This window comes from Charadrius vociferus, unplaced genomic scaffold (genome assembly GCF_000708025.1).
Source record: "Charadrius vociferus isolate BGI_N301 unplaced genomic scaffold, ASM70802v2 scaffold201, whole genome shotgun sequence".
Lineage (NCBI taxonomy): Eukaryota > Metazoa > Chordata > Aves > Charadriiformes > Charadriidae > Charadrius > Charadrius vociferus.
Genome location: NW_009646936.1, coordinates 453,496 through 468,156, shown reverse-complemented (window position 1 = coordinate 468,156; position 14,661 = coordinate 453,496). Strand labels below are relative to the sequence as shown.

Genomic DNA, 14,661 nt, shown 5'->3' with positions numbered 1-14,661 from the left:
TGAAGCCTCGCTGAAAGGGATTTATGTTCAATCCGTTGAATTTATGGCAGTAAGACATGACATAAGACAAGTCTGCTATGCTCAATCTGTTCTGCAACTGTGAAATAACAGCATTACGTCAATCCCTAGCACTTTGCAGCCGATACCCAGATGTTGGATCCAACTAATAAAATACTGGTTTCAGAGCATTCAAACTCCTTATAATCAACCCATGACGGTGGACACGGGCCTTGAATGTTACAACTGTATATACTTTTTTTAAAGGAGTGTCAGGAGAAAGACTTTAAGCACAGAGCAATGAGCTGTATAGGCAAATAGGCAAAGGAGCTACTTGATGCACAGCTCCTGAGCTATATATTGAAGTGCCATTTGAGTAGTGTGGGGTTTTCTTAACTCTTACATTTATTCTTATTTCATTTCACTATAGCTCTTACTTTTGTTTAAAAAAAAAAAAAAGGTAAGTCATTCTTAAGTTATCTACAAGCTATTTATCCCAGTTTTTATATACCTTTATGTTACTTTCTTGTAGGCCAAACTAATCTGAAGAGTCCACAGGATATTCAGGTCTATGTTGTAAATACAAATTTCACTCTAAGGTGGAACTACGCTGGGAATGATACCAATGTGACATTTTCAGCAGAATACCGGTGGTAAGTAGTAACTTGATTCTGAGCCAGAAACATCTGATGCTTATTTGTGTAGAAAAGCATTAATTACTGTGCTTCTTGATACTGCCATGTAAACCTTCTAGAGACTTCTTGAAATCCCAAAAGTAGAGGCCGGGAAGATTAAGTCTTGAAATTGAGTGGAATCCTAATATTATCCTTCGTTTGTTTAATTCATATGTAAAATTAGATTGTTCACTGATAGCGACATCTTATAAATGCAGAACATGCGTGGTAGTAATGCTTAGTACTAGAGTGGTTCTTTGAGAAGATTAACCAATACACTTAGAAATGCAGTCTTTAGATTTTTTTATTCTCTGTTTTGTTTTTTTAATTACGCTACATTTTGGCCACACACACACACACAGAATTTGAGAGAATTTTGGGTGTAGCTTTTGAATAATTTGTCAGTGTTTATGAATCCAGACTTCTCATCTGCAAATTTTAATCACCAGATGAAACGATGTAATTTTAGTTCTTAAATGTTTGCCTGGTTTTCGTTAATTATTTCATACACTAATATTTATGCATGCATATACATATACATTTGGTATTTTGTGGCACTTTCCTGACAAGTAAATATTAGAAAACACTTCTAAGATAAAATCACTTAAGAAGTTCTTGATTTTAGGTTTTCCTGGTGTATGCTTTTGAATTTAAAAAATAGCTTATCTTCTTCAATGTGCAGATGAGAAACAGCTGCTTTGAAAATAGTTTTATTTTAAGAACGTAATACCCGTCTGAAAGATAGGAGTTGAGGATAAACAATTACTACTTCAAGTCTGTTCCTCTTTTTTGGTCAGGACATTTTTAATCTCTATATGAAATGTCTCTTTCTTAAATAAGGTATGGTTGTCTGGTAACTCACAAGAAAAATAGCTTCTATAAAGATGACTATTCTAACACTTATTGCTGAACTCCAGTTTTCTTCTTTGTGTTTTTCTTTACACCTAATCTAGATTCCTTGCTAATGTTATAACTGGGGTTACTTGCTGGTTTTATGCTCTTTTAAGCACTTCTTGCCATCAAGACTTTTAAATTTCTTCCAATGAATTATAAATCATTGCCAGACTGGGATCGTGTATTAAGGATATAATTCTGGATTTTGGCAGTTCTTTGATGCTGTTTTCTGACACTGCGTGTTTACATGGTGAATAAAGCAAACTGGTATCAGACTTTGCAGACTGATACGTAACTTCTGATAATAAGGCTAAACTAATAAATAAATAGATTAAATTAATTAATTAAATGGCAATATGAATTCCAGAGTAACTAAGTAGATAACACTGATTGCACTGGTGCTGATGATAAAACAGCATTAAATGGTGTGACATTTATTAGCATTAAGAAGAGAAGGAAGAAGAATCTCAAGACTTAAATTGTGTATTGGTTTTATTTGGGGGGCATTTTCTTTCTTGCAGGTTTGAAGATTTTGAGACAGGTGAAACAGAATGGAAGGAGTTGCCTGGGTGCCAAAATGTTACTCGCACAGAATGTGACTTTTCCTCAGCAATAACCAAATACTATGATAAACATCATGTGCGTATAAGGGCTGAAAAAAGGGAAGAAGTGTCTCCGTGGTCCAGCATTGTTCAAATGATTCCGTTTGATATAGGTATGAGCTCCATATATACTGTAACATTTTTAGTAAAATGTCCTGCAGCACATTATTGTAGAAAAAATGTGTGTGGTTTCCATTGCTCTTAACAACATGAGCTAGTAGTTTTCTCAGCCTTAACGTAATATAAGGTACTTACAGGTCACGGAACGTAATGATTCTCTCCTTTCTGGAAAGGGGAAGGTATTCGAAGTGATGCTGGTTTTCTGACAAAATTTTCTGTCACTCTGTATTTTTCTAGATTTCAGAAAAATCCTTTTTGACAGTGGCCGTTTCTGGAAGTTTTCTTTTGACTTTGTGACTTTTCAGTAGTTACAATATAGTATTGTACTGAAGCGTTCCCTCAACGGTGGATTGATTTGTTTGAGCTAGGTTTATTGTCTTGCGTGTTTTAGCATAATTTATACAGATTTTTCACTGCAGATTCTGGAAAACATTCACTAGTAATATTGCATTTTAACTCCACTGTTTTTAGAACCAGGTAACAGTGGTTGGTTGTTAGGTTAGACTTCTATTAGATACTGGCTGAGGTTCATGAAAACTAAGATCCTATAGGCAATTACTATGATCTTGTTACTGCCTCAAAAGAATTAAAAATAATATACTATAGGCAGTTACTGTGGTTTTATTAATGTGAATTACTTTTTTGGTGTGTTTTCTTAAGTAGTCATGCTTGACTTTTTTTTTTTTCTTTTAATATTTGCAGCTCAGATCAGTCCCCCAGGAATAGAATTGCAGTCCATAAATGGAGTCATAAAAATTAAGGTTTCTCCTCCAGAAGCAAATCAGGTCCAAAAAATGTGGATAAATGATCTAAGTTTTAAATATAATCTAATGATCTGGGAAAATTCGTCAAATGCAGAGGTATGGTTACTTTTTTTTCACTTTTTAATGTTAACTTAACTGTCAGAGATGTACTTTAATTGCTTCATGCTCTAAAATGGAATTGTTTGTGTGTTTAATGAAATAGTGTATAACTGTTGCTATGTGATTTAATAGTTGGGAGGGAGTGTTTTCTTGAGGTTTTTTGGATTTGTTTTTATTAGAGGATTGTATTAGATATTTTGTGGTAAGAGTTTGTGTTTCTGTTAAATGCTGGAGCTACTTTCTAATGCATGAGGAAGAAGGTGAAACCCTCTCAGATGTGTTGGAGCAGGAGCCACCCTCTGCCAGCAGGAACAGGGAGGGGAAGAGTTCAAGGCAGTGGGAAGAAGCATTTACAGTAAGGCGTAGGCATAGGGAGGGGGAGAGGTAAGAGGTTAACTTGACCTTGCTGAAGCCATGTAGCTTGACTGCAGCTGTCAGTACGCTATCCTGTGTCATTAATTAAGTTCTCTGTTTTTATAGTGTAGGTTGGGGTTTTTTTAGGGATTCTTTTGAAGTCTTGAAATTGTGAACTAGTTTCTAATCCATAATGAGACCACACCTGGAATATTGTGTCCAGCTTTGGAGCCCTCAACATAAGAACAACATGGACCTGTTAGAGCAGGTCCAGGGGAGGACCACAAAGATGATCAGAGGGCTTGAGCACCTCTCCTATGAAGACAGGCTGAGAGAGCTGGGGTTGTTCAGCCTGGAGAAGAGAAGGCTCCAGGGAGACATTATAGTAGCTTTCCAGTATCTGAAGGGCACCTACAAGAAAGCTGGAGACTTTTTACAAGGGCATGTAGTGAGAGGACGAGGGGTAATGGCTTCAAACTGGAAGAGGGGAGATTTAGAATAGATTTTTAGGAAGAAATTTTTCACTATGAGGGTGGTGAGACACTGGAACAGGTTGCCCAGGCAAGTTGTGGCTGCCCCATCCCTGGAAGTGTTCAAGGCCAGGCTGGATGGGTCTTTGAGCAACATGGTCTAGTGGGAGGTGTCCCTGCCCGTGGCAGGGAGGTTGGAAGCAGGTGATCTTTAAGGTCCCTTCCAACCTAAACCATTCTGTGATTCTATGTGCATCTCGCACAGCAGCTATAGCTGTTCTGTAAAGACCAAGGTAGAAACAGTCTTTCTTTTTTTATCCTTTTGAGGAAATAAGTGCCCTCTAGATTAGGGTAAGGATTGAAGCGATATCTGTGTTCATTTGGCAGATGTAGTCATAATCATTACACATCAAAGGGGAAAAAAAGCTTTTAGCTAAGTACAAGCTACGTACAAAGGTCAGTCACTGCAAAGTCTGGTGAAGCAAAAGCAGGAGGGGGAGGGGTGAGTGTTCGATCAATGAATTGAGGGGTGTAAGTGTACTATTTCTCTTCTGAGTATATGGCTGCATATTTGCGTGGTGAGTTATGTGTCATGTATAACAGTGCTGCAATCTCTCCCCACTTTCATGTGTAAAAGGAGCGCAACATGTTCCTTCCTCTTAATCACGTGGATAAGCTGGAAGCTTCCCTTTAGCCTTTAGTCAGCTCATATATTGTACTTCATTCCCTATTTTAGCATTTTTGATGGCATATTATATAAGTGGGCTGAAACCTGGGGAAGAAAAAAGATACTTAAAAAAAAAAAAATCAGCTCATGAGGAAGAGCAGTTATCTTCATAAGCTGTTGCAATTGTTTCTTACAGTTCAGAAATCGAAGTATTTTTCCTGTTGATGTAATTGATGATCTTGCACCAGACACTACCTATTGTTTGAAAGTTCAAGCAACTTATCCTATGGACTCTAAAGAAGGCTTATTCAGTCCCATTCATTGTGTAAAAACTACCCGTAAAGGTACAGAGTGAAATAATTTTATCTTAAAACAATTACTCAAGTTTAAACTGTTGGAAAGTAAATTGTTCTAAAGCAACAGAAATACGCAGAACTACCAAGTTCCTACTTATTTTGCTATAACAGCAATCTTGACAGTTATGTCCATTTTCTATTTTAAATCAATATAAAATATGCCACCTATCAATATTGGAGTTTTAATAGTGCATCAAGGTTTTTGCTCTGAGGCAAATTCTGTCCATTAATTTGGACTGCAAAAACTACTTTCTGTATTTTGGAAAACTGGATATTTTTGAATTTGTGACTTTGAATCAGGAGGAAAGGGATGTGTATGTAGGCAAGACAAAAGCCTTTTGTATATTTGGCACTAAATGAATGCGTATTAAATTGAGCTAAGCTTAAAAAAATACTGTTTTTATGCAAGCCTTGGTGAATTTATTATTACAGATTCTGAAGAATGAACTGGTAGTTTGCCACCAGTTGTTTGTTTTGCATGTCTAAACTTAAACTCTTTTATGCTGTTCAGGTGTCAGTTTAAATACATTTAAATGTTTATTTCAGGAAAAAAGTAACTGTGTGGGAATATAGAAAGTCAAACTTCATGTTTACATGTGTATATTTTACACTTTTTTTTCCTATTGAGTTACTGCTGAACCAGTTTATTTCTACTAATTTTAACTCTTCTGTACTTATTTTTTTCTAAATCAATTTTTAACAGTTTTATTTTTACTAAAGGCTTAATATGCTGTATATATAACATACTTTGATTTGCCATCTTTATAATGAAAACAAATATTTTTTTTTAATTATTGAAAGTGTACTATGACTGTTTACATGAGAAATGCCCATTCAGTAAGAAATTAGTGTACATAATATAAAGCTTTTCAGTAACTGTGGATTTCCTTTTCTTTTCATTTTGAGCAGTGAATGTCCTATTCTGTGCAACAAATGTGAGCATTCGTGCTTTGAATATGAAATTTCATCTGCATTGGAATAATAAGTATAAACAACATGTGAGCTACAATGTACAGTATCTCATGTGAGTTAAACAATTCTATATTTCTGTTTAAACAGGTTATGTCATTCTAAATGCCATCCGTTATATTTTGCAAATAGTTATTAGAAGTTAAACTCAAATACTTAGCAAAAGTGGCTTAATGTATTCATTGAAACATAGGGTACTTTATCTGGACACAGCGTGGCTTTTGTAAGGATTTCATGTACCATCATATGCTAGAATTTCGGGATACTAGGCTTCTTTTAAGAGTGTTAAATACCTGATGGAATGAACTGCTAAATATATGCTAAGTAACATTTTTTTGAAGATGTGAAGTTTGCGTTGCTTTATATCTTTTTGAATATGAAGAAATTAGAGGACTAGAAGTGAGCAAAAGTACAGGTGTTCAAGGTTTCAATTGTTAATATACTTGATTACTTCTGGGCAGATCCCAACATGGAAAGAAACCATCAGGTCTATAAACCTGTATCTTAATATCTAGTTGTCGCACAAATACTGTGGCCAGCATCTAAATGAAGAGAAAAGATACCTCTAGCATTCTTTTAAATTCCTTTGGCATGACAGAAAGATAATCGACCTCATAGAACTATATGAAAAATCTTAATTTGGATTTTAAAAATTTCTAAAATGAATATATAATTTTTCTGTTGAGGCTTAATTAAAGCACTGATTTGTATTTCCTGATCCAGTTAACTTCATTGTTTCAGCTATAAATGAAAAAGCAGTATTCTGAATATGAGAAATTTCTGAGAGGCCATTCTTCCAAAAATAAAAAAAACCACCTATGTAGCACAAGTGATCACACCTTTTTTTTTTATAGTTCAAGGACCTCACATCAAAAACTATTAAAATATCTCTTGCAGTGGGTATCTAAAGAAACTTTATGATGATCACTCAATGAAGTGGCTCAATGTACCTGGATGTGAAAACATCACTGATACACAATGCAATTTCTCATCTATCATCACTGCTACTTCTGGATTTTTTTACCTCCGTGTGCAGGCCATGAGTGAATATAATAAATCATGTTTGTCTAATGAAGTAAAAGTAGATCCTCTGGTAACAAGTAAGCAAATGTGTTTTCTTAAATTTTCATTTCTCAACAAACTTGTACCTAATGCTATTATTTACCAAAAGAAACTTGCTAGATTAATGAAACTGCATGCATAGTTCCCCTACAGAAACCGCGTTGGGAATCCTGGCCTCATCAAGTTGAACAGGAGTTTTTCCATGGTCTTCTCTATTCAGCATAGCCAGTATTTCACTGTATTTAAATCCTAGCACTTGCTTTACAAAAGCATTATCTGGCATTTTCTAATCTCACTGTATACTACATTAATCACTGTGTGATATTGTACTAGAAATATCCCTAGTCTCACTTCTGCCATTGATAGGGAGCAATTCTTGATATCTCAGAAAAATGATGCCAAAGTAAAATAATTTTGGAATCCACTGCCTCTATGTTCTTGTGTTTCTGCTCTTCATCTCCTCCTCCTCTCTGCCCCTGCACAGTGCACCCTGAATTTTGTGCTGAAGCGGTATTACATTGACATACAACCTGAAGATTTTCATGTAAATGATAGTGACATCTAAGTCAAAAATATGTAACACTCTCCAGAGTTAAACTGTAGTATTTTTTCTTTGTTGCACTTTTTTGATTTTGTGAGAAATGTGACCTTACTAAAATGTTTGACTAAAAAAAGCTATCGGTCATAAACCTCAATAAATGTTTATCTAATATGTAGGGTAATATTCCATTGCCTTGCATATTGAAGTTGGAATCAATAGCTATTCTATATGTCAGCTTTCCCATGTCCAAGCTCTTGTTAATTAGATAATTCTTTAATAAGATAAGTGACCTAGGTTAATAATTCAACAAGAGAAAAGAAAAAAAGCAATGCTTCTCACTTTTCAGCTACACTATAACTGTGAAAGAGGGTTTATGTGAAAAAGATGGCCCATATCCTGATGAGATTAAAAACTGTTCAGTAGTTTCACTTTGACATGCACAAAGTTAATCCCACCGTCTATGTATTTCATGTCACTGAAACGTGCAGAAGCAACATATGAATGTGGAAAGAGAAAATAATTGAAATATTTCTCAGGACTCGAGATTCTGAATAAAGCTATTAGTCAAGTCAGACTTTTAAGTATATGTTTCTTAAAAATTGCCATAGATGTAAATTACAGTATTTTATGCAATATTCTTATTTGTATTCTTTCAGTCTTATTTTTAACCTTTTTTTTTTTTTTAATTTCTTAAGATGAGATTGGCCCTCCTGATGTAAAGTTGGACATCAGTGATGTTTTGCTCCATATCCAGATTTCTCCTCCAGGAGGATCTGAAAATGAAATCATGAGGGACCATTATGACTTGTCTTACTGGATTCTGTATTGGAAGAATTCATCGAATAATGAGGTATGAACTAGTTAAATACTTAAAACAGTATATAAAATTTATTATGACTTAAGTACTGAGTTTGAGTTCTCCTCAAGGAGCTTATTTTCAAAAGAGGTACATATATGGTGTATCAGTCATGCAATCAATTTGTTGGGTTTGTTTTTGGTGTTTTTTTGAAAGATTCTTTTGAAAATCTGGTCAAGATTACTTTTATCACAAAGTAATTGAGATTTTAATCTTTTTCCATTGTTGTGGCTATATGTAATGATTTGCAGAATTGCACTGAGTTTTGTACAAACTGCTAAATGGCTCACTTTTGAATCAAGTTTCAAGGGTTCATATGCCCTGTTTCTTACAGTATGTCTCTGTGCACTGTCTTAATTATTGTAGCTTCCAGCCCCTCACATTCTTTACTTTCTGTATTTGCAGTTTTATGGCTGTATGTATCAGAAAACAATGCAGTCTTGCATGCTTTTAGTTTACATTTTAACGTATCTTTTCATATTCTTTAGATGCTTCTTGTAGTAAAATATTTTACAGTAATCAGCAAATGTGGATGTCTAAATGCATGGAAGAAGAGCAGTAAACAAACTGCAACAGGAAGAAGTTTCATTTTGCACACAGATTTCAGTGTGGTGAAAGCAGTTCGTTCTTGCCGATAAGTGTTTCCTGAAGGTTCTTGCTTAGAAGACAGTGGCATGGTTTCTTTTATTTTATTTAATCCAAGTGTAGAATAGTGTCTAACTTCTTACAGAATTATTTCTTCATCAGAGGCCAAAATTCTAATCTATTTGAGTGACTCTTGTACTATTTATGTGCATCTTATTCTTCCAATTTTTCTTTTTCAGGAAGAAATCAAAATGAAAGAGATAAAACAGACAATAGGGACAATCTCTGATCTAGCACCCTCAACTTTGTACTGTGTAAAAGTGCAAGCACTCTCAAAAGCTTACAACAAAAGCAGTCCTTTCAGCAAAGAGGCATGCATCAAAACACCTGGAGGTAGGAAAAGCTTGGGAATTGTTACACCACTGGGAGTAAAATTGTTAACTCTTCATAGGCCTTTGCAGGTCTCACTAGTTAAAAAAATACTTGCAGCATGACTTAATGGCCTCTCAGAGTTAGCACCTAGTTGAGCAGAGATCCATATCAGCAGTGTCAGGTTGCTGCTCTGCATTCTCTTCTGTAGTTAAACTAATAAACTGCTTCTGTTGTGACCTGATCAAAATTACATTCTGGTTATTCCATGACACAATTCAGTTTAGAAATGATCTCAGCTTACTAACTGTAACGGTTGTGAATTGAATTTAGTTCTGTACAATGACTTGTTAATAGGCAAGCTTTAATTTCCAGTACTTTTAAGATATTTTTAGTAGGGTGCAAGGAATCACTAAATGTTATGTTTTCAAGAATACTTTATTCTTGAAATTGTCTTAATTCTTCTGTGAGTGAATTAAATTTTAAAACATCCTGTGCTAAAGTGTGAGGAGACAAATCATCAGAATCATTATAGCTGAAAGCTCACCTTTATGCAAAAGGAGAATACATTTATAGATGGATTACACTCAGAACATAAGAGCAAGTTATCTGTTGAATTTATTTTGGTCAATTGTCTTCTATTAACAGGCTGTAACGCTGCCAAAATTACTAAATATCCAAACTGACTTAAAGCTAAGAAAATGTAATAATAGTAATGCTACTTTCTCACATCTTAAGCTTTTAGGTTTCATTTATATTGTAGTCTTCACTGCTTTGTAGTTATCAAGTCTAAAAAGAAACAAATGCTACTTTTTTGCCTTTGTAAGAGAAATTCTTTAATCTATTTTACTAGTTAGTTATTAGTCATTTCCGTATCATTCTATTATAATGAGCCTATTTAAGACCAAGCAGTACATTCAAGACTATATTGAGAGACATGCAGTCATACAGATGACTTCCCTGTAATTCCGATACGTGCTTACATCCCAGTGTGGAAATCTCTCATTCTTTGATCTTTTGTACTAACTTGAAATAGAGATAAAATGGCCCGATTGTCTCATCTTGATTATTTTTAAAGTGTCTCCTGGTACGTATTATTTTTAGTATGTTCAAAGTCCCTTCAGTTTGTTTGTTTGTTAGAGATCGTGCTAGAGAATATGTTGCAAAGGGGAAGAGAGGAGGGGAGAAGGAAGCTTGCAAGACTCTTGAACTTAAGCACTGAATAACTTATGACTGTACAGATAAAACGTTTCTTTGACTACAATATTTTAGTATCAAAAACTGGATTCCGTCATGTAAACAGCTTCTACCGTAAGGTCCCAACCTTAAGTCCTGGAATTGAGCCTGGCCTGTTAGAAGATTTTCCGCAGTTCCTGGGTTAATACAGGAATGCAGGTCCACAGACTTACCGAATGGTTTAGGTTGTAAGGGACCTTCAAAGAACATCTAGTCCAATCCCTCTGCCATGGGCAGGGACATCTGTCACTAGATCGAGTTGCTCAAAGCCCTGTCCAACCTAGCCTTCAACACCTCCAGGGATGGGGCATCCACATCTTCTCTGGGCAACCCATTCAGTGTCTCACCACCCTCATCATAAAGAATTTCTTCCTTATGTCCAATCTAAACCTACCCTTTTTAACTTTAAAACTGTTGTCCCTTGTCGCGTCACTCCAGGCTTTGGTAAAAAGTCTGTCTGTCTGTCTTATAGGCCCACTTTAAGTACTGAAAGTCTGCAGTAAGGTCTCCCCAGAGCTTTCTCTTCTCCAGGCTGAACAACCCCAGCTCTCTCAGCCTGTCTTGCTAGGAGAGGTGTTCCAGTCTGACCATTTCTGTGGCCCTCCTCTGGACCTGCTATAACAGGTCCATGTCTGTCTTGTGCTGGCAGCCCCGTAGCTGGATGTGGTACTACAGCTGGGGTCTTATAAGAGTGGAGTAGAGGGGAAAAACCACCTTCCTCCAACTGCCGGCCGCTTCTTTTTATGCAGCCACGAATACAATTGGCTTTCTGGGCTGCATGCACACATTGGCAGCTCATGTCCAGTTTTTCATCCACCAGTACCCGTAAGTCGTTCTCAGCAGGGCTACTCTCAATCCCTTCATTCCCCAGCCTGTATTGATGCTGAGGATTTTGCCCAGCCCAGGTGCAGAACCTTGCACTTGGCCTTGTCAAACTTCATGAGGTTCACATGGGTCCACTTCTCAAGCCTGTCAGGGTCCCTCTGGTTGGTGTCCTTTCCCTCAAGCTAATCAACTGCGCTGCTGAGCTTGGCATCATCAAGTTGATTACACGTGTTTGAGCATTGAAGTGAAATTCATCTTGCATTTCTATACTGACAAAGTAAAATCTTGTGCTGAGTGAGTATCTAGACTACCAGTGTAGAAAATAACTGGAATAGCCTTAAGATTAATTTTTTCTTAAGATATAGATGCTCACTGGAAGATCCTTTATCTCTCTGTTGCTGTGTTATAGTCATCTGAAGCTTACAATTGGAGTTCCTCTTCTGTCCAAGAAACTGTTTGGATGCTTTTGGGCCCCTGAAGACCCTGCAGGTCTAGGCACTCAAATAATTTCCTGGCTAAATAACCATGGGCCGCCTTCACTGTAGCAATTGCTTGTTCTTACTCCGTAGTCCATGGGAATTCATACTTCTGTATCTCTGCCTTTTTAAAGGAGAGAGCTCTGTCAATTACATATTATGTTTCTTGGGGTTAGACGCTGTACACAAGCAATAGTGCAATAGATTTACATGCATCAAGTGGTTCATGGTAGCTGTCTATATGCAGCCTTTTTGTACTGCTGTCAAATAGTGACATATAACTAGAATATAACTGGCAATGACTGGATCTTGATTCTGACCCTGTCAGCAAATGTTCCTGTTCTTATATTGGATAAGTATTTTGTGCTGTGTTTTTAATAAAATTATCTACAATGTTGGAATGTCATTATTTTTGTAATGATCATCGTGGCTGGATATAGTACTGTAGAAATGTGAAATTTTATGATAAATACTGTAGCAGATTTGGAGATAAATCTGTTCTTTAATCTTTGTGGTTTATGAATACCTAGACTGAATGTTTTTTATTCACTTTTTAGATAAAACTTTTCCGCTGATCATTTTAGCAACATTTGTAACTGCTCTGTTTGCTGTCTTGCTTGTGGCTACACCACTTGTTTTTGCCCTGTATCAAGCCTACAATAAAATCAAATATGTGTTCTTTCCATCGTGCCAGCCTCCTTTAAACATAGAGGTAAGATGAGATGTATTTTTCTCATTCATTAAGTAAATATATTTTCTGTTCATTTTTCTAAAAATACAATGAAAAAGTGTTTATCCTGTGGTCTTACGGGTATGCCAAGATTAATTGTATAGGTTTTAATGAAGTGCAGGACTTCCTGTGGCAAAATAGGTAGTATCAATTTCTAGAATTCTGCAATTAGCAAATATTTTAACTTTTATGTTTTTTTCTTCTATCTGTGCAAAACTGTTGCTAACGATCCTTCATTCCCGAGAGTGTGCTTGTCTATCCAATGTGATAATGTACTTTTGCCCTGCTATGTAAGACAAGAAATGTTTTCCCATTGTGTTACCTGGAGGAGCATGCTCTAGCCTTTTTGCCATCCTTTAAAACTCAAATGAAACAAAAATGCAAGCCCAGTCTTTAGAGGAAATTTCGGGGTAGCAGGCAGCAAATGCTTATACTATCTCCTGACCTAGTGGCCTGGATGGCCTCAAAAAGGGCAGGTGTTGTCCAATTTCCAGCTCAGCTTGGCACAGGTAGTACTTACTAGTGATCCTGTTCTGGAATGAACAGGGCAACGCGTAGGTATGTTTTGAAATGTAGCAAGAACTGCCTTTCACTGTGCTTTCTTCTGTGTCTCAGAACATTGATGTTGAGCAGTGGATGGCCAAGGGCTAATCTGAATTTAATTTATTTGTAAGACAGCATTTTAGCTGGTTTGTTCAGCAGAATACTGGTAACGTAATTAACACAATGCATATTTAGAACCTTTTGCGATGGATTTGATATAAATGACCACTTCAGAGAACAGATTTAAATCATGTAGGATAGGCAGCAGTGCGCTATTGGGAGCTGTATAAGGCTTGGTATCCTGTTGCCACAGCTCGCTTTCTCTTTCTTCTTTCTAACTTTGCTTTATAACTGATGATGATTTGTAGGCTTTGCAAACACGTATCTGTTATCCCTGTGCTATCACATGATCTTTGGAAGTGTTCTTGTATGGCCTTATAAGGCTATAATCAATGAAATATTGCCATTATATAGATGATTGACAACTATGAGCATAGCAAGAGTTAAGCCTAATGTTAGTGTTATTCTTTAGTGTTCAATTCTATGAATGCAACTAAACTTCATCCTTACTTTGAATTTGTGAACTTAGAGAAACAAACGGCATAGTATAGGTAGAAAAGCTCACGATGGTACTGAATACAATAACCCAGATTTGTACAGCAGTGGTGTTAAGCGGAATCATTATTTAGATATTATGTATAAATGTTAATCTCCTCCTCTTCTGCTTCTCTGTTTGCAGGGTTTTGGAGGACAGCTCTTTAACAGTCCTTTTCTGTCAACTACAGAAGAACCAATAGAAAATTGTTTTATAATTGAGGCTATCATCACAGAAGAAGCAAATCAAATTGATTTTAAAGACTACAAACATTCTAAACAGAGCAGTCGAGATTCAGGGAATTATTCTAATGATGATGATACTTCAGGGAGCAAAGCGTCAGAAGAAACGCTAGAAAAGGAAATAGTATAACTTTTAAGGAAAAAAAAATCATATATGGAACTGGCAGTGTAATAAACACTTAAAACTTTTTTGTTACGAAAGTTGCAGCCTAAGGAAGACAGTGTGACTTCAGGATCTTCAGGTTTCCAAATCTGCACTTTGTTACTGGAAAGTTACACGCCCTCTCTGCTGCAAGCTGAATGAAGTTTAAAACAATTGACTCCTCATACCTTACACCATTTTGACTAACTTTTCATCATATGATAAGAAGAACATCATCTGCGTAAAGAGGAGCAGAATCTGTATACTTTGTATACTTGAACCTGATAACCTCAGCGAAAGCTTACTCTGTTGCACAAGAAGAGCTGCTTGCTATTTTAAAGGTTTGTTTTAGATGCCACTGTACTGTGACAGGAAGCCTTAAATTCCAGTATTGAATCTTACAATGTTTACACAGGCAGAAGGAAATTGATGCCAGATACAATTTTAAATACTTTTCTGACATTCTCTTCCAGCCTCCTCACGGGCAGCGCTT

At 36.2% G+C, this 14,661-nt stretch overlaps 1 protein-coding gene across 1 annotated transcript; it reads left to right on the top strand.

Moving 5' to 3' along the window:
• The first annotated feature begins 211 nt into the window (after positions 1-211).
• Positions 212-14,156, top strand: IFNAR1 (interferon (alpha, beta and omega) receptor 1). The gene is made up of 11 exons (XM_009894919.1): positions 212-245; positions 530-650; positions 2,087-2,280; positions 2,990-3,147; positions 4,838-4,985; positions 5,907-6,021; positions 6,864-7,066; positions 8,265-8,419; positions 9,250-9,403; positions 12,474-12,628; positions 13,929-14,156. The coding sequence occupies exons 1-11, from the start codon at positions 212-214 to the stop codon at positions 14,154-14,156; spliced, it is 1,665 nt and encodes a 554-aa protein (XP_009893221.1).
• The last annotated feature ends 505 nt before the right edge of the window (positions 14,157-14,661 follow it).

What these genes read in the sequence shown, in the direction of transcription:
- IFNAR1 (XM_009894919.1), top strand. Translation starts at nt 212, where the DNA reads ATGACGGTGGACACGGGCCTTGAATGTTACAACT. An exon ending in TACAATGTACAGTATCTCAT is followed by an intron (nt 6,022 to 6,863) that starts GTGAGTTAAACA and finishes TATCTCTTGCAG; the next exon opens with TGGGTATCTAAAGAAACTTT. An exon ending in AGAATTCATCGAATAATGAG is followed by an intron (nt 8,420 to 9,249) that starts GTATGAACTAGT and finishes TTTCTTTTTCAG; the next exon opens with GAAGAAATCAAAATGAAAGA.